Below are 20380 nucleotides of genomic sequence, written 5' to 3'. Positions count from 1 at the left end.
ATAGCACAACGAACTCTTCCAGTGTTGCAATTCACCATCTTTAAAAGTATTGGGGGGCGAGCGAGCCTGTAACCATGGCAACCATGCGTAAGCGCTTATGGTGCGCCCATAGATAATGGGATAATCAACGTTTTCTAGGCGTCTCGAGGCGTCTTTCTTGCTGCTCCAGCTGGTTGCTTTACAACTATCCTCTGTGAGTTATAATTTAATAGAGTATTTTTTGTGATTTACTGACTGTTCTATTAGAGTATATCAATCCGTACTATGCATTCTGTCCATTTCTTGCAGATAAAATACAAATCATGACACTTAAATAGTTAGATTTAGCATACTTGTTGAAGCCCAATATTTGTTCTGAAATCCAGGTTTTTCAAAAAGCTGATGCGGGCATTTACCCATGTATTTCTGAAATTTCACATTCTCCAAAAAAGGATGTGGGCGGTGGACCAGAAACATAGTTACCAATTGGAGTGGCCTAACAGGGGTACTTTAGATAGAATGTTGCCGAATCCCTTCCTCCTATATGTTGATGAACCAGTGGAGATGGTAGAGACCAGATCTAGTGTGGGAGACAGTGTACATGAACCAGAGACCAGATCTACAGTAGGGTCAACAGTAGGAGACAATGTTGATGAACCAGAAACCAGTTCTACTTTGGAACCTGTGGTAGTAGAGACCATGGAGGTCTATACTGTGGAAGACAACATTGTTGAACCTGTGGTGGTAGAGACTAGGTCTACTGTGGAAGACAACGGTGAGCCTGTGGTGGTAGAGACTATAGGTCTACTGTGGAAGACAACGATGAACCTGTGGTGGAAGAGAGTAGGTCTACTGTGGAAGACAACACTGATGAACTTGTGGTGGTAGTAGGTCTACCGTGGAAGACAACACTGTTGAATAGAGACTAGGTCTACTGTGGAAGACAACATTGATGAATCTGAGACTAGGTCTACTGTGGAAGGCAATGATGAGCCTGTGGTGGTAAAAACTAGGTCTACTGTGGAAGACAACAGTAATAGAGACTAGGCCTACTGTGGAAGACAACATTGATGAACTTGTGGTGGTAGAGACTAGGTCTACTGTGGAAGAAAACATTGATGAACCTGTGATGGTAGAGAACACCTATATTGGGTGACACATGGTCAGTGAATTATTTTAACTGTATGCACATCATTAGGCCATACCTACACTAAAAAAGTTGTTGTTTGGGCCTTACCAACCTATTTCAGTCAATTTGCAATACAATAGTTTTTCATTATAATTCTCTTGATAAATTTATCAGCAAATGCAGTAAAATAATGGAGTTGTATCTTTCTTGCCATATTACCTGAGTTTCAAATAGGTATCTATGGCCTGTGCACAATGTACTGGTACATATATGTATACAATACATTTTTGCGTAAACATTATATTAAAAATGGCAAAGTAAAAATACCTCATACATACTTGTAGCAATGAAGAACTCTTTACCACGTCACCGCAAGAACTGGGGAACAATGATGGACCTCTGGAGGAGGTATGGAAATACACACCAGACAAATTCTTAGTATATACAGTAATTACCATAATTTATAGCAAGTTGTATTCAAGGTGAAAATTTAATTTCCCTATATAGTTTGGTGAAGTGATATGTCAAGCTAGCTAACCAGCTAATCTCCTGTTTGATGCAAATTATTAAATTTGTGAATCATGTTACTAAAGTTATACTCATTGATGTTATCACAACAAAGGGCTATTGCGTGGTTGACACACTATCAATCAAATTTGAAGCAACTCATACTAGCTCAGCATAATTGTACAAACTACATAGTTATTACAGTTGCTTTAATGTGAATATGAAGCATGTATCACTACTGATAACACAAAGGCCATATGTAGCAAGAATTTTATCAGGGAGGGTTCTTTAGATGATAAAGTGGATCACTTTTATGTGGTGTGATAAAACAGCTAGTGTATGCAAAGCATACTTATATTCCCCCCCTGAGGAAAGGTTTGTGAAAATGAATATTATAAAGCTGAAATTGGTGACATTTCAATCACTAAACTAGAACCCCCTTGCATACAGGCCTGTAATAGCAGTGAGAATAATTGTAATTCATAACTAACGGGAAAGCCATACAGCATTCCCCAACACCATTGAATGTATTGTGTACTAGTGCCACAAGACAAGTGCGGCTATACAGCTGCTGTTAATTCTGTCTTGGGATCAGGTGGTATACGTTACTGTACAGTGTATAACATGTATGTACATGTTACTAGCTAGATTGTACAATGTTATATCACATCTGTGAGCATTGCAAATATTTACAGAGTTCTACATCAACAGAATCAATGTTAATTGTATCAATATCAAACAACATATTCTCAATGACAAGCAATTCTACTTTCTCTGAAATAGACATTTCTCCACCTACTACACCATCTACTACAACTATTAACAGTGAACACTTTGTGGACAACAGAGATAGTGGTATTGTAGAGGACAACATGGAGGATGATACAACAATGTTGAATTCAAGAGGAGAGAGTGTAGGGGTACGTATTTTAGTGTATTATAGTTGTGAGGTATTATTGTATACAACTCTTGTAGGAATGTCAATATGATTTGAAAGAATTCATGACAATGGTGAGGTTGCATTTCAATTATTACAATTTCAACTACATCCTTGTTAACTTTCAATAATCCAAATGGTTGTAGTGACTGTATGGTATGTTTGTCCACCAACTACTGTGTGTTCTATTAGAGTAGTATATGATCAGAAAAATGGTGAGCCCTCAATATTCCAAAGGTTCTGTTGCAATGTCTGATCAGATTGATGATGTTAGCAAACCCATCCCAGAGTTCTGTTCATTCCATCTACCATGGGTAGTGCCACCAGTCCATGCATTATATGTACTGTGCAGGGGCGGATCCAGAGTCTGGAAAGAGGGGGGGCACCTTGCTGAAAAAAAGTTGAAGAGCAAAAAAAAAAAAAAAAAAAAAAGGTCACAACAATAATAGCTAGTTATCCTTTACCAAATATATTATATCACGTATGTTATGTAAAATAAAATCCTATTTATAGCTTCCTAAGTAAGCTACACTTCCCCATGAACACTGTGACTGCTTTATTAGAGTGATTGGTGATTGACTGCTCTATTAGAGTATCTCGATCTTACATACATTTTTTTAAGGGAGGAGGGGGGCACGTGCCCCCCCCCCTGGATCCGCCACTGCTCTTTATCGTGATTAACAACATCATACAAGATCAACATAGACTCTATGTAGATGATATCTTAATCTGCTTTACCATCCATACACCTGAGACAGCATTGTAACTTAATCTCCCCACAAACATGCATGGACTGAGAAGCAACAAATGGAGTTTATCCCATCCAAATGTAATAAACTCAGAAAGTAGACAAGTAAGGGAGGTTACCTTCACCTGCAGATATACTAGTGAACAACTATAATCCCTCATTAAGCCTGTATCATTTAAATGTCCACTAGAATATCTGAAGGTGTATAGGCAACCTCCCTTGTTTCCTAACCTTTTAATCCCTAAAATTCCGTATACTTGTTTCTTCTTTGTAACAAATACTGGTAAACCCACACTCAAAAGAAGACTGAGTGGTGCCATGTTTTGTCTGAACATGTGCCCCAACTATCAATTACAGACTCGAAAGTGAAGTTTCTTTTGTTTATGTTTTTCCTGGGCCAGATGGACTGCCTTTTCCTATACCACCCCCAGCACTGGATGTCAAGTGCTCGAAAGTGAAGTGGCCATTATGCTTCGCTTTTAGCTATGTCCACAACCTAATATGTAGTTTTACAAACAAAGAACAGAAGAAGAAGTGCCTCTGCAATCTGGTGATTCAGTCACCATGGAAAATGTGGACAATTTCCATTCAGTTAGTAGAAAATTCCATTGAATATCAGTAATTTACTGGTATTCAATGGAGCAAGTGTAGCAATCTATTGGGAGCATTTAGGGTCATACTGAAGGCATTTTTGGGCTTAGTTGTACCTAACCAATACTGCCAAAGCACCTGGAAAGTATATGAATCTGGTTTTTAGGTGACATTTTTGGCCAGAAAAACCCAAGCCTCCATGATTATGATAATGCATCAACTTCCAAAAATATTCAACTCACTCACCCACACACTTTTTCAATTTATTAAGCAAGAAGTAATGTGTACATGCAATATGTAAGTTTTAGTCCCCTATGGAAAGATAGTTAAAACATAGTGCAGACATACTATTAATTGAGGTCAAATCACATGCAGTATCTTTGAACATGAACAACTGGCTGTTGATATAGTACTGACTGTACTGTACACATGCAGCTGTGCTAAGCAACAGATAATATTATTATAATATTAATTTTAGTTTAATTTTTATATTGGTCAGGAACAATTAGGCTATTACAGTGCTGAAGCAAGGGATATCATTGCCCGACATGCATGGACAAGTATAGCAATATACTAACATGACTAAAGTAAGGCCATACCAAGTATTAAATTGTCAAATTCTTACACTTATTGATGCCACACTGTAAAAAGAATGGAGTGTGCAAAAATAATGTCATGGTACACACTTTTAGGCCTAAAGTGTGCACTGTGACTACATTTTGTGTGCAAAGTACACTTTATTTTTTAGAGGTGCATGCATGCAGGATATACCAGAGGGAAAACGAGGAGTGCTACTAGCAAAGAATTAGAACACAACATGCATATGGACCTTATCCACAATGGCATCACATGATGTCACAAACACAAAATATATGGTTGTAATATTTTTGGGACTACTGTACAGGAACCTATGGAGAAACTATTTGATCAATCATATTTCAGTCATGAAACAAGATACGCCAGTTTATTAATTGTCTTTTAACCATATCTATATATTGCTTAGAGCTCATATTTCATTTCCAGGCTGAACTATGATTAATTCTCCATATGCATAGGTGCCTGTATATTAGTCCTCCAAATAGTAGGACCAGGTGTCCTACAGACCTTCAGCACTTGTGCTGTAAAACCTTAATAAATAAACCATCTTGTGCTCATGATGTCACTATGGAATAAGTCCATTATACTTTGATCTTTGCATGAATATAAACACACTAATTTATTGTAGTTGATTAGATGTGGTGAAACTACACAAAATTCACAAATATTAATCATGTTCTAAATTGGGGTCATGTATGTTCATGCTTCACTTTGAAGCACCTAATGAACATCAAACGAGTGTGTCCACAACATGACTTGATTCCTTAATAATGAGTACAACAAAATCTAATGTTGATCATTCTGTAGTCGTGAACAAAAGTTGGTCTAGTAGTGTGCCATCCATATAGACCATGTAGCCAACTAAAGTCTATATAGTCTCATCTGACCAAGCTCCGTTCAGTTACTCCATGCTAATGCATACAGGGCAGTTCTAGAAAAATTGCTGACTGGTTTCCAACTTTAAGGTATAGGGGCGGGGTCCATACAGTGGTATTGGAATTAGAACCTACTATATAGATTATTTAGTTAACTACGAGTGCCTAATATGTCATTCTAAGCATATATAGAGAGGTTTAATACATTACATAGAGCAGTTATAGAAGTTATGGAATCAAAAATTAGCGCTTAATGTGCTCAAAGGTGCAAATGAAGTATTTTGGATTGTTTTGTGTGGTGGAGAGTAATTTGATCACTAATAGCTACTTAATAAACTATCCAAGTACTTAAATACGATCAGTTTAGGCTAAAAGTTCGTTGAGCATTTAATTATTTTTTCAACTGATCTCAAAAGCTGACTGGTTTCCGGAAACTGGTGAAACCCCCTTAGAACCATGCCTGTGCATACAAGTATATGTCAAATAATAGCTACAAAAAAGAATCCAAAGTAAAAAATTGTAAATTTCTTGCTACATCATTTACTCCTTATGTTAAGGTCAAGAGTACTTGCTACAATTCTAGATTATAAGTACCGTCTCACAATGAAAACAGATCAGTGTTTCTTGTTGTTTACATACAGCCACATGTTCACTACGATTAGGCCTTACTTTTACTACATAGCTACCCACCATAAACAGTTGCCTTTGGTAAAAATTTGTTTTTGAATCAGTTTAGTTTCCAATATTTCTGGTTGGAGCTTGTCACCGTTGTCATTAATAACACCATTGTACAGAACAATACAAAGTGTCAGTAGAACAGTCGAGTTCCTTATAAGTACAGTAACACCTTCACTGATCTCACAAATAACACTACATGTATATACCAGTCCACCATGAGCTGATATTACATTCATACACATTGTAGAAAGGTCTGTGTTGTATGACTTAATGCAAACTTGTAAGTTAGAGCAGAATACTGGTGAGGACAGTTTCTGCACAATCACATTGTGATCATAAATTAAACACTTGAGGGTCTTACAGCTGGTGAGAAGGTCCGGTAGAGCAATGGTTTTGAAGTGGAGATAAATCCTTATCACATAGTGAATAAGCGATGGAAAGTGTGATAACACTGATATGCTCTTGTCAACAAATTTAGATATGCAAGTATCACAGTCACCAATGCAATGAGACTCAAATGCCTGTAAATTTGCAATTTGTATACTTTTATGAAATTATGCAATCAACTTTTCCTCATCTTCTACAGATGGTAACAAAGCACACAGCTCCACTGCTAGGTGGGTCAACTTCATATCACTTAATATTTCTCACAGTTGTCCACCTCACTAACCGGTCTAAACCTCTTGTAAATAATTATTTATTTAACATTAAACACATCAAGTCACTGAAGGTTAGAACATGCAATGGCCAATTGTTTCAATAAAATCCATCAAATGATATGACAAATTCAGTGACAAATCCAAGGGGTTGGTAATACTGTTGTAACCAATCTGTATTGGCTTTGACAGAAGCAATCATATACCAGTTTACCCCCATAAGTAGTCAGTTTTAATAATAACGAGCCTTCCTAATCAAACAATGGATTAGGAGTGAGAACACTTTATTCCTACTTAACACATATCCATAATGGCACTACACAGCTATCAAACCACCCCACCTCCAAGGTGTTGCAGAATTATTGTTTGGACAGAAAATTGTCACAGACTTACCCCAACTTGCCCCTTAGCTGACTCCCCAGCTGTTGATCTCAAGATAACTGATGCCTACAAGTCTATAATAAGCAAATGAAACTGACTGTTGGCAAAGAACTCAACACTACCTACTTTCAGCTATTAGTATGGGTGCGTAGATGTGTAAATCTTATGCCATCCAGGCTTGTAGTTTGCAGAAACGATCACCACTGACCTGGCACCCAGGCTGTGAGATCCATCTGATACCCCAAGATGAATCTACAAGTGAGAGAGCAGGGAATGCTGCAGAAAGTCAAGCAGGATCAAGTTATCCAATTCAGAGTTGTTCACAAACCTCCAGAGCATTATTGGGAGATGTTGCATGCGTGGCTGAACTGTTTGACTCATGTACTACTAATAATTGTATCATGCCAACACATTTTGTAGCTATTTTCCATGTATTGTGCATTGCACCCATGTACCATTAACTCAATTAATTGTGAGCACATTACAGTGATACATATGGCCACAGATACATTATTTACTTATTGAAAAGCGCAAAAGTAGACATTTATAATATACTACTATTGAGTTGGTGATAATATTATGGGAGTATGATTTCATAGAGGTTTTACTCAAATATCCTAAAGTAAAAATATCCCAGTACTGATGGAGGTAAATGATTTCTGTGGTACAAACAAAACTACATGTTGACCATATTGTAAGGTTCAGCCAATTTTCTTCTGCCAGATCAGACTAAGGTTGAGGAGTGGGCACTTGTTCTTACTGCCCCAGGCAGCCCAGACTGACAACACTATATACATTCATAATAAGTAATCATAAAAATTATTTGCTCAGCATATCTTATAGACTATTCAAAATCAACGTAGTTACTAAAGTTATAATGTCTTCATAACCAAAGTTATAATGTCTTCATAAAATGTCTATTGCAAAGTGAAACTCAGAAGTGCGCGGGGCATCAATGTCACCGGTGTTATCTGCAAGAACAAGATGATTTGTACTATCAAACTTGAGATAACAATTCCGATCAGCGACAAGTCTGATGGTACCATTAGGATCACTCAGATCAAAACGTGATAAAGGATCAGTTTCCTAAGAACACACATAATTACATATGCCAATTGATAAACACAAAGTTCTGTATAACTACTAGTGTATGTAAAATGAAGTAGAAATTTAAGGATTTAAGTAATAAAAAGTAGTGAAAACACAGCTATGTGGGAAAATCCCTACATTGGCATGACAACAACATAGCACCATGAGAAAATATCTAAGCTGTAATACTGTACTGCATTATTATATTATACTATAGCTGTACCCACACATGCAAAAATATGCTTGTTACTAACACCAATGTGTGCAGCTACATCGTATGAACTTTTAAATAGTATACTACAAACTAATTACACTACAGCATAGATTTATAAACCCCAGGTACCTGGGGTTTATAAATCTATGACTACGGTCACTAGTCATCACCATGCAAACACATGGAATCTGAAACAACATTCCAACTGATTATCAATTATCGTATGATATTGATCTAAATATCAATACCCAAAATAGCATTTGCTTGAAATGCATATTGCATTATAACCTCAATGTATGGTGTGTTGTATAGCTTGTAACATCTACAAAGCTATAGGTTTTTCAAAACACCACATATATACAGATCTAGATGCATGAGCTGTTTGTTGTAGTGACTATACTGATGGTCCTGGAATAAGTGTGAATGACAAACACATGTCCTGGGTAGTGTTCTATTTCATTCAGATACCATAGTGTGTCAGAGTTGGTTTCCATTACAAATAATTGTATACATCACCACAGTGAATTATTCCAATTCTACTTGCAATTTGCACATACAGTGGATCAGTGGTTATACAGATGTCTGTAATTATAATGACTGTTCAGTATTGGTGTCAGTGCATGTGTGTTCAATTAGAGTACTTGTTCTGTTTCTTCCTAGTCATGGTTCAGCGTGATGGTACTCTTGTGCTGTTTAATTATTGCATAACAAAGTGTGTATAATTGTATGTGTTGTATTTAACTTCTAAATCTGTATAGCCAGAAGGTAAACTGAACATTACATCAGTAATGCCAATATACTGAGAAGGGTATTTTTTTTGCCTGTTGCATACAGTAACAGATATCAGCAGTATCCTTCAAATGAAAAGTGGCTGTACTATTAGAGTATTTGGTTGCCTGTGAGCACTCTATTAGAGTAGATGTGCATTCTATTGGGGTAGTTGAACAAAGTTCTAGTGACAATTTACCTAATACACTGTTAAAACTGAGGTGACACGGTAGCACCTAAAAATGCCATGGCAGCACCTAAAAGTGCTAAATTTTGACTGCTTCAGTCAAAAAATAGCACCTAGAGGTGCTATCATAGCACTTCATTTTTAACAGTGTAGAGGTGAAAGTTGCAACTCCCTGCAGAGTAACCAGAGGATAAGAATGTTTGACATCCAAAACTGTTACAGCTAACCCATGACCCATGCCTGGTATAGTAGATCTTGTGTGTTGTATTGGACTAATTAAACGTAATCCCTCTCATGATGGTGTATAGCAGTGAAGTGCATAATCTTCCACACACAGTTGTGTTTCTTCTTGCTTTCAGCTTGCTTTGATGGCAGTCCGTGCCTTGCTAGTGGCATGTTGTGGGGGGTATGTATCTTGTTTGACAACTTGGCACACCCACCAGCTCCAGAATACTGGTGGAAGCGATTGCCGTATGATATCATACACACCAGATCACATGATAAGTTTTCTAATGTGATTGGCTAAATAGTAAAAAGCAATTGATCCTCTTTAGATATGATGTCACTACATTTCAACGTGGATCAAAAGATTCGCTTTCAAGTGTATAAATGAAAGTGGTACCAATCCGAAGGGAATTTGACCAAGAACAATGGTATAGTGCCTGAAAACAGTTAGATAATTACCCCCACCTGCATGCAAATTCCAGTGTTAGGGGGATAATGTGTTACTTAATATTATTACCCTTTGTGGTAACTAGGTAATGCTAAAAGTGATAAATTTAAAAATAAAGTAGGGATCTAAGCAATAAATGCTAGTGAGACAAGGGATAAATTATTATATTGCAACATAGCTCTGTGGGAAAATCCCTACTTTGGCGTTGGACAAAATAATCGTTATGACATGCCAGGGATTTTACAACAGAGCTATGTTGCAATACCATCATTCATCTCTTGTCTCATTAGTGTTTATTGCTTAGATCCCTATTTCATTTTTAAATTAATCATTTTTTGTAATACCATCATTTATCCCTTGACTCACTAGCGCTTATTGCTTAGATCCCTACTTCATTTTTAAATTAATAATTTGTTATAGCTATAGCTATGATATGCTCATGTGACTATTTTATTAGAATATCGAATGTGGCTGTTGTATTAGAGTGACTGCTTTATTAGAGTAACTCAAGTGGGCCTAACAATGCATGATATTTAAGGGGTGTAGCTATGGCATGCTCTGTGTTACTAATAAGAAGCATGAATTAATGATCAGTACAGCTAGATCATTAGGAGGCATATCCCTCATCCAGCTGTACTAGACTTAAGTGTTGATATGGAAAATTAATGCCTCAATACAGTTTCCTAGCATGAAGAAGAAGACGACCAGCATGATTGAAGATAAAAGGAAAGGCAAGGCGCAGAGAGCAAGCAATCATCGGAGCCCCCAAAAGACGCATGCCACTGGTGAGCTTGTTATTGTGGCTGAAAATGGTGGTCATACGATGCATTGTTTAGCATCTAGCCTTGCGACTGTAGTCAGGCTAGCAGGCAGGCAGGCAGGCAGACCAAAAAAAAGGGTTTGGATGATTTAAAAAAAAATCAATATCAGGGCTTATATATGGTATTTTTTGGTAGATTTAATGTTATATTCAACTTTAGATACACTAAGACTCTTCCATAAAGGTACTTTTTGCCCCTTAAGATGTTCTAGGGTGGTGATATTTTGTTGACTATGGGGGCAATCCTACTTAAACAGTACTACCATAACCAAAATATGCTTACTTACAAGTATAAAATGAGTATGAAGTTATTGTAACGACCTGAATATTAAGCAATTTTATTACCGTTCCATGACCTGCAGTAACAAAGTTACAGTCCACTGAGTAATGCCTAGCCACAACAAAGTAACGAAGCAGTAATAAAGTTCACCTCGAACTAATGAATGAAGCACTGACCAGAAAATACTGTTATTTTCTCTTGAATAATGCATTGTTCAAACAACAGGATTGTGTTACGTGCTACGATGGTGGTTGCACACATGACAGCTTAAGGCTGTTTGCACAAAGCAACATAATAATATTATTATATTTACTTTATTTTATGAATAATATGTAAATGGCTTCATTACAAGTAATACTGTAGTAATAAGTAACAAGTTACTAACTACCCCAACAATGGCAAAGTCCAAGTTTTGTGGATGAGAATCAAATAATCAAGTTTACCTGGCCTTAAAATTACTATTACAGTTCAATAAGCTTATTGACCTTTAGCTGTTATACAGCCTGTTAATAGGTACCATTTGATAATACATGATGTACAATAGCAATAGTTAGACTACTATATGACTAGTAGCTATATTCTATAATGTTTATTAATTTAAAATGGCTCCTGCAATAGTTTTTGTTTTGTTTTATTTTAATGACGTTAGGAATCTTTCGTAAAGAAAATTTTCATAGCACAAGATGTTTCTCTAATAGTTCTTAGAGGAGGCATTTTGGAGGGTGCCTGTCATTTTGTAAGGGATCCCCTACGATGTAGTACTATGACAAAAGACTGAGACAATACATGGGACTATTGGTGCAAACATGAAAGTTAATAATATGATGAGATAATTCACAAAAGCACACCATCAGTCTTCTGCCTCACAGGTTAGTTTTAGTGCTTACTATTGCTGTCACCATTTTGGATATCTTTGTGATAACTACTACACTTTTGTATATCATATATTATACCATTGTTTATCATGTTTATAGTATGTTCACGTTGAGCTGAATCCTCAAAAACATTTAATAACTCATTGATGCAATTACACACGATCTTGAAATTTGGCTCATTTGTAGTACTGCTTGATCCGCTAAAAATATTTCAAAATCTTGTTGTTCAAATGTTTGACATAATATTTACGGCCAATCAAAATTTTCACAATACATTTCCTATGGAGAAGCCATATAAGTATAGTGTCCATTAGAGCCCTTTCCCGAACTTGTAATGGAGCCAAACTGTACATGTCTGTTGTTGACACCTTTGCTGTTACCAATAATCATCTGGTTGGCAGAAATGTTAACTCTGTTGAGAAAAAATCCACTTTTAATTTTTAGCTGTTTTTCAGGGTTCAGCTCAACGTGAACATACTATAGCTGCAAAAACCCAACTTGTTGGCATAAGCATGTGTATTGAGAACAATGAAATTTTTAAAAAATCCATAAAAATGTGCAAGTTTTTATCAGGCCATTACTCAAAGAAGAAAGACTTAAATCGATTAAAACTATACACCATCTTATTCGCCTGCTCATGGAGAGTTTGAAAAATCTTTTTTAGTTTCTATAGCCCAAACAGTATGCATGTCACATGTATTTGTTTACGATGTGGTAAACATAAACATCATTTCTTCAACTAAACCGCCTTCATACCCATATGCGTAAGTGACTACACGGCTAACACTACACCTTGGCTAATTTGCTAATCCATGGTGAACATTTTAAGCCAAATCGCAACATTGCAGACTAATGCAAACAGAAGTTATGGCTGTGAATGTAAGCGCCTGTACTTTATTTTCAGTACAAATCGATTGTCTTGCTCTTCCTATTGTCTAGCGCTATAATTCTACAACTACTCACCACAGAAGGCTGAAACTTTGGTGATCCATTCCTTGGACACTGCTAATAATGCTGAGAAAAGAAAAAAAAATGGAAGCTGTGCAAACAAGTCAGGTTTTTTGCTGAGATGGTCATATATATTAGAAACATGTATATCACTTACTAATGGTCTGTCAGCAACATGCACCTTATATCCAGTCCCCTCTTTATGGACTTGCAAATATAAATTGGTACATCCATTGAATAGCTCTACATCTGTTTTGTCATGACATCCATGTAACCAGATGATTGCTGTCAAAATACAGAATACATTTAAAGTATAACATGACAGTGTAACGCATTCACACAACTTTCTAGAAGAACGGCAGTGCCAAAACTTTGTAGGGAAACAGTTAAGTTCACCAGGTGGATTTTGTAAAATTTTTTATCACTAAACCTCACATTATTTTCAGACTGAGGTAGCTATTAGCTGCTATAAGCATAAAAATGATAGGACCAATAAGTTGTATCATAGATAATCTGTGACTGGATTTGCAAAAAGGTACCTTTTTCACACACAAAAACTGACCCATTTTTTGAACTTGGAAGCTTCATAACACTATGATCATGGCATATAATTATCTGAAATTTTCCATGAGTGTAGCTACATCACCTCCATTTTGATACTAAGAGTGAGTTAATCAGTTTAAGGAGTGAAGTGTTGGATTATTTTGTTTGCTGGCTCCATGTTCCTTACTATACAGTACTACCACACTGTTTATGTCACCTGAGCCTTGTTCATTGTTTCACAGGCAGTATCCTTGAAACAATGGAAATACTTTATCAAACAGCTCTGCAAGAATGAGTGAGTTGTGAAGCCATAGAACACTATTGGATGTGCACATTTGGGCATAGCAAACTTGTGTTAATATGAAAACACGGTTATATTACAAAACCATTGGGAGAGAACACTTCTTCACTTCTGGGTCATTCCATATCAAATCACCGAGAAATTGTAGGGTCACCTCTCAGATTTTGACGAAACCTGGTGTGTTTGTAGTACCTATGGTGCTCATCACCCATACCAATTTTTAGCTTCATACACCACATAGTTTCTGATTTATGACCACAAATAATTTGAATATTTCATGAAAAATTGGTTCGTCTTGAGTTACAAAATCAACTGTAGCTCACCACTGTGTTAATATTTTAAAATAACATTTTCAGTGATTAAAGACTGTTAATTGATCTTTCAAGTAATCCATAAACTATGGGATATCAATTTAATTAAGGTTCAAAAAGGCTCCATTAAAAATTTTAATCCTCAATATTTCAAAAAGTGCTGCTTCAAATTCTTTGAATTTTGTAGTAAATAATAATTAGGTTATGTTATGGTCTATTGTTGGTAAAATTTTTGTGGTGGGGCCACAATGGGTTCAAGAGATATAATTAAATATGTTATGGTATGTAGTGGAATTTTGTAGTCTATTATTGCTATATGGGAGTGTACATCTCTAATAACTGCTGCTGATAAGGCCATGCCAACTTTGTCTCTCACAATGAAGGTGTCTAAGTATAGTGCAACCTGTGTTAGTGACCACCTGTATTGAAAGAACACCTTTGTGCTGCAATTTATACAGTTATATAGTTTTCAAATGCAGCCAGCTTATATAGCTTACAAAGGCAGTACAATGACCAGCTAATGACCAGCTAATGACACGATGTCAGTTGTTCAACTGAGTATGTAGTAACATACCTACTGTTTGCTTTGGGTATTGTAACAATGAAGATTGTTCAAGACAACAGGGGCATTGCTTTCAACTCTCACGTACAATCTATGGTACAAGAAAACTACACTCTTCTGTGCCAATCTCAGATAGCAAAATGGAAATAAAATTTTACTCATAATCTGATGTTTTCAGGAAAGAGAGTTGCTCTAGCAAAGAATGAAGCTTCACCAGAATTGATTGCTGGATTTGTCACTTGTTTACATGAAGAGAATCGGTGGTTAGCTTGTGTGCTTGAAGTTTGCAGTGACACTAAGGAAGTGAAGCTGACATTTCTGTATCCACACTCATTCAAGCACCCAGAGCCCCAGAATATCCACACTATACCAATGGATGACATTCTAACTCTCATAGACCCAAGGACAAGAAGTGGTTGTGTGTACTCTGGAAAAAAAGAAATGACTTAAATTAAGCTGTTAAATACACTAAATGAAAGCTTTTTCTTTGAGCTTGAAAGTGATACAATTTATTTTAAAAACACCAAGGTTATGATGCTTTGAATGGTCACAAGTACAGCAAAAATGGAATACTAAATAAGCCATTTCTAGGAAGCCATACAAGCAATGGGTGAAGGGACAGATGACTGCTTTGGATACCCACACACCAAATTTTGTCCAATTCTGAGGAGGCCATGTGCAAAACTTTGGTGAACTGATATGGAATTACCCATACAGTAAATCGGACTAAATAAATTGCAGCACAAAGTTGGTCTTTCAATACAGGTGGTCACTAATACGTGTTGTACTGCACTTGGACACCTTCATTGTGAGAGACAAAGTTGGCATGGCCTTATCAGCAGTGGTTATTAGAGGTATACATTCCCATATAGCAATAATAGACTACAAAATTCCACTACATACCATAACATATTTAATTATATCTCTTGAACCCATTGTGGCCCCACCACAAAAATTTTACCAACAATAGACCATAACCTAATTATTATTTACCAAAAAATTCAAAGAATTTGAAGCAGCTTTTTTTGAAATATTAAGGATTAAAGTTTTTAATGGAGCCTTTTTGAACCTTAATTAAATTGATATCCCATAGTTTATGGATTACTTGAAAGATCAATTAACAGTTTTTAATTGCTGAAAATTTTATTTTAAAATATTAACACAGTGGTGAGCTACAGTTGATTTTGTAACTCAAGATGAACCAATTTTTTATGAAATATTCAAAATATTTGGTCATAAATCAGAAACTATGTGGTATATGAGGCTAAAAATTGGTATAGATGATGAGCACCATAGGTACTACAAACACACCAAGTTTCGTCAAAATCCGAGAGGTGACCCTACAATTTCTCGGTGGTTTGACATGGAATGACCCTTCTTTTACTTTACTAGTTTAGGGACACATTTGAACATCAATATAGCTATGTATCAGCTGGTGTATGGTATACATGATATATGCAACTGCTCACTGTCTTCGAAACTGTTATCAGACCTTAGTGGCTTCCAAGGTCCTTTTTCCACCAACCCAAATTGGTAAGTTGTACTGGCTTGCTGATATTGTATGGTTGCAGCTTGCACTTGTAATGATATCTTGTTGGCATATTCAATGATGTGATAATACTGTATTGAACACATAAACACATTACATTGTATTATAATGTGAACTAGTCATAATACAGTTATTTAAATTCACTGTGGGTGCAGCACTTATGGACTCCTGTTCAACCTGTTGATGTGGCAGTTACGTTTATGCCACATAGTGGTCCTTCCATTATCCAAACTCATTGAGCCCTAGGTGTGTTTGGATTATGGAAAAATTTGGATAAATGAAGCCCATACATTTACACATAATACAGAGCTCAGATAATAGAATATACACTTTAGGCAAAATACTCTAATAGAACGGTCATTTTCACAGTTTGGAAAACACGCCAACTTTGCTGGAATGCCTTGTACAAACTTGGCCAGACATCAGTTGATTGAGTGCTTACCTGTTATGACAAGGTGCATGTTGTATACATTGGGTCTTTTTACCACTGCATACAAAGTTACCAAGCAATGTAAACTACTCTAATAGAACAGTCAGACAACTAAGCAGTAGATAGGTTTTGCACATTGTTGTTGACCTAAACTATTAATGCACCTATCAGTGTCATGCCCCATCTCCCCATCCCCAGGTAGGGTGGGGCAGTACATGGGGATTTGACAAATTCTAGAGTCAGATTTAAAGCTTGTCAAATCCCCACTATGTCCCCACCTATTAAGAGATGCTACTATAGGAATTGATTCAGGTACAAAAATTTCCGCTGTCAAAGGCCCAGGAATGGAGCAAGAATTAGATGTCAATGGTATTGATTGATGTGATAGACTGACTAGTATAGCTATAACTGTGTGTAATGTTTTATGACGTCATTAATGGTACCTGTATCTATATATACTGTGTTTCACCTTGTATTCAGTTAGTTGTAGTTGTCTATGTTATTCCTGATATCTATTGAGTTATTAACTATATTAACTGTGGTCGTTCGCGTGCAAGCGATAGCTATTAGCTTATCAGATAGTGATACACGACAATTGATTTTTTGTTTAACCTCACGGTAATTAGCAAAAGCCCTTCTTCCCTACCAGAGCACACACACAACAAACACAATACAAACACAACCACTAGACACATACAAAATAGCTATACTACACTACACATTACATTAAGTAATTTTACTAGTTTTTATACTATATTTCGTTATATTACATAGTTACCATAAAAGTGATAATATTACATAACGCATTACCACCAACAGTGGTAACATGATCAACATCAGACACAAAAATTTTTTGGAGTGGGGGGGAGCAATCTGATAATTTGGTATTTTGTGAGTTTCAGTAAAACATTAGCTAAAAAATGCTTTAAAAGCAGCAATTGAAACACAGGAGTATATAGGGTGTTTTATCAATTCTAGGTGGAAGTAGTTAATAGCTGCAATGTAGCAAGTCTAGATCTATAACTAACTACTTAAGGATACTCCCCTTCATAATAGATTCTTGATCCTAACAATGTCAAAACTCTACCCCCACCCCTAATCCTCCACCACAAAGTTTTTCCCTTAATCTGCTACTTCTTGGTGGAACTGTCTCACTGCTGCTACACGTGGTACTTAATTTCTCTTTTACACATTGTTCAAACAACACAATCGCACAAAGTAATATACAGTGGAACCTCTCTTATCCTGGCAGTACTATCAGAAATGTAAGCTGGTGTGCTACATAACTGACTTAAATGTTGTTACTGCTATCAGTTAGTGCTATACAGTTTAGTAGGCAGAGGAGGAAGTCACTACAGAACACTCCCTAATAGGCTATAAAAATTCATCATCACCTATTAGCAACCTAAAGGCTCCTTCTTTCTAACATTATGGCCAAAAGACTACAAGCCATATAACTAATTTTGGCCTGTCCAGACAACAGAGGTGTCCAGATAATAGAGATTACTATTGTATGTAATATTAATATAGTTATGGGTAAGACGTAACTGTAACTAAATAATTTCTGTTGTAATAAGTAACGAGTTACTTAAAGTAACTACCCCAACACTGCCTCTAGGAGAAAAGGGCTATCTACAATAGCAGTTCACGAAAACGTAATCTACATATATCCCGAAGGTTAGCTCTCTAAATCACTACCACACAATAGCTCATGGCCCATGTTCTCTATGCAATAGCACTGAGTTAATATGTACAATGACATCTGAATGCACACAGCATGGTGTTGTCGGGAGTATTGATCTTTTTGGACAGCGGCTTTCAAAGGTCACTGCAGACACATGATATAACCAGATCTGGGTTATACGGTATAGCCTCACCTAGTCAGATCTCCTTTGCTAGGGGTGGGTGATACAAGTAAATATTGATACCCCATGATACCAGAATTCCCGAAATTTTGGTATCAAGTACTTTTTATGAAGAATTGGAAATTTCGATACCTGTTTACATTTTCCATGCTAAACTTGCAATTACCATGCATGTGTTGCTGATGCAATTAAAGATTAAAAAATGAAATGTTTTAGCTGTTACTTACTATAATTCAAGCTTTGTTCAAACCACCAGTCTTCATTGAGAGATGTTTAGCACTATAAGGTTCACTAATTGGTTACTAAGCAAAATAACCACAGTACTTGTGTGATCTGTATAATACCACAAGTACACAAAAAAATGGAATTTTCAACTAGAGTAGGGACCATAGCACATTGACAAAAAAAAAATACTGAAACAAGTTGGAGCAGTGCATGATATTAATCACAGTAAAACAATAAGAAGTGTTATATCCTTACTGTGCTCAAGATACCATAATGGAAATGCACAGTAGAGATATAACACTTCTTGTTGTTTTACTGTGATTTAATATCATGGACTACTCCAGCTTGTTTCAGTACTTTTTTTATCAATGTGCTATGGTCCCTACTCTACAGTACTATTGTACTGTATGACATCACTGAATTGGAAGCAAAAATTTCTGGTATCGCCCCCCTTATCCTTTACACTGTGTCCCACACGGAAAAAATAATTAGCGATGTATCAATACAGGCACTTGTGGAACTGCAAGCATAGAGGTAATACCAATCAAATTGCAGCATTTTCAAAATTGATACGGTTTCTCTGCAATGCCTGTGGCTTCTTACCATTCTTGGCAACAGCTTCCAAGTTTTAATCATATTCATGAGTGAGTTAACTACCTGTAGCAGGATATGGTGATCATGAATCTAATAATCCGCTATTATATTCATAGAAGCACAAGGGCTGTGCACAGCTGCTAACTACATTCTAGCTGCACAGCTGCTAACTACATTCTAGCTGCACAAGTGCACAAATGCTAGTATTGATACAGACCAGACCCTCGCGGGGAGCGAGGGTCTGACCATAGATTTTAGAGCCTCTACAATCTATGGCCTGGTTAAGCCAGAGCTTTGGAAAGTCCTGGCCACGCGGCATTACTCACTCGCAACATAGCCTCGAACATAGTACATGTACAGAAAGATGGCATCTGAGACTTACTTCCCACATGCTTAATGTGGTTAAGGTGTCATTCACTGTTATTTTGCCGTAGATCTTGATAGTAAGACTTTCGTACTGAATAAGTGTATACTCGTCACTGTCGTGACCTTTGTGAATTTCACACTTCCCAAGAACTTTCTCTAAATGGTCGCATATTTCTTTCCATCCCTTCAGCGTAGTTGCCAGATTTCCGTTAAGAAATTTTACCGTGGCAGGATAAACTTCGTTCATTTCCTTCAGTTGTGAAACTAGTGACTAGTTCTCGGCGGGGAGATCAGTATGAACATTTGTGATCGCACGTGATTTTTTACTTGCTAATGACGAAATTACCTATTATGCATGGATGAACTCAACTCCCTCACTCAGCGGTAGACTGAGGACCAGGGACCTACAAGGTACCAATTTATCTCTGGATTTTTACTCTACGTGTCTATGCAAGCATTTACGCATTCTTTACCTTGTAGCTGCATGCACCCTTTCCAGAGAAGATGCTTATAACTGTGTATAGCTGTAGATACTTGCAAAATATACAGCTATAGGATTTTTGTTCTGATAAGACATTCACAACAGGTATTTTACATGGAAAGGATAAGACAGAACAAAGATATTTTATTAAAAGATATTTATTTTTTATTTTATTTTTTTTTGTCGGGTGTATTCCTAATAAAAAATATTCCAGTCTGAGT

The 20380-nt window shown here is 36.5% G+C and overlaps 1 protein-coding gene and 1 long non-coding RNA gene across 4 annotated transcripts; one reads left to right on the top strand and one right to left on the bottom strand.

The window, feature by feature from the left end:
• The first annotated feature begins 209 nt into the window (after nucleotides 1-209).
• On the top strand, nucleotides 210-2626 carry LOC136248961 (uncharacterized). Of its 3 annotated transcripts, none has more exons than XR_010697958.1 (4): nucleotides 210-1141; nucleotides 1453-1516; nucleotides 2399-2535; nucleotides 2591-2626. It is a non-coding gene; the product is annotated as an uncharacterized lncRNA (long non-coding RNA). The 3 variants fall into 3 exon arrangements; XR_010697957.1 differs by having other exon boundaries at nucleotides 2327-2535; XR_010697956.1 differs by having other exon boundaries at nucleotides 2311-2535.
• A 5244-nt stretch (nucleotides 2627-7870) lies between these two features.
• LOC136248965 (uncharacterized) lies at nucleotides 7871-20004 on the bottom strand. Its single transcript, XM_066040839.1, has 4 exons — nucleotides 19695-20004; nucleotides 16119-16269; nucleotides 13090-13217; nucleotides 7871-8164 (listed from the first exon to the last, which is right to left on the bottom strand). The coding sequence occupies exons 1-4, from the start codon at nucleotides 19923-19925 to the stop codon at nucleotides 7985-7987; spliced, it is 690 nt and encodes a 229-aa protein (XP_065896911.1). The 5' UTR covers nucleotides 19926-20004; the 3' UTR covers nucleotides 7871-7984.
• Between the last annotated feature and the right edge of the window lie 376 nt (nucleotides 20005-20380).

This window comes from Dysidea avara, chromosome 3, assembly GCF_963678975.1.
Source record: "Dysidea avara chromosome 3, odDysAvar1.4, whole genome shotgun sequence".
Classification (NCBI taxonomy): domain Eukaryota; kingdom Metazoa; phylum Porifera; class Demospongiae; order Dictyoceratida; family Dysideidae; genus Dysidea; species Dysidea avara.
This window is presented reverse-complemented; position numbering and strand designations above follow the sequence as displayed.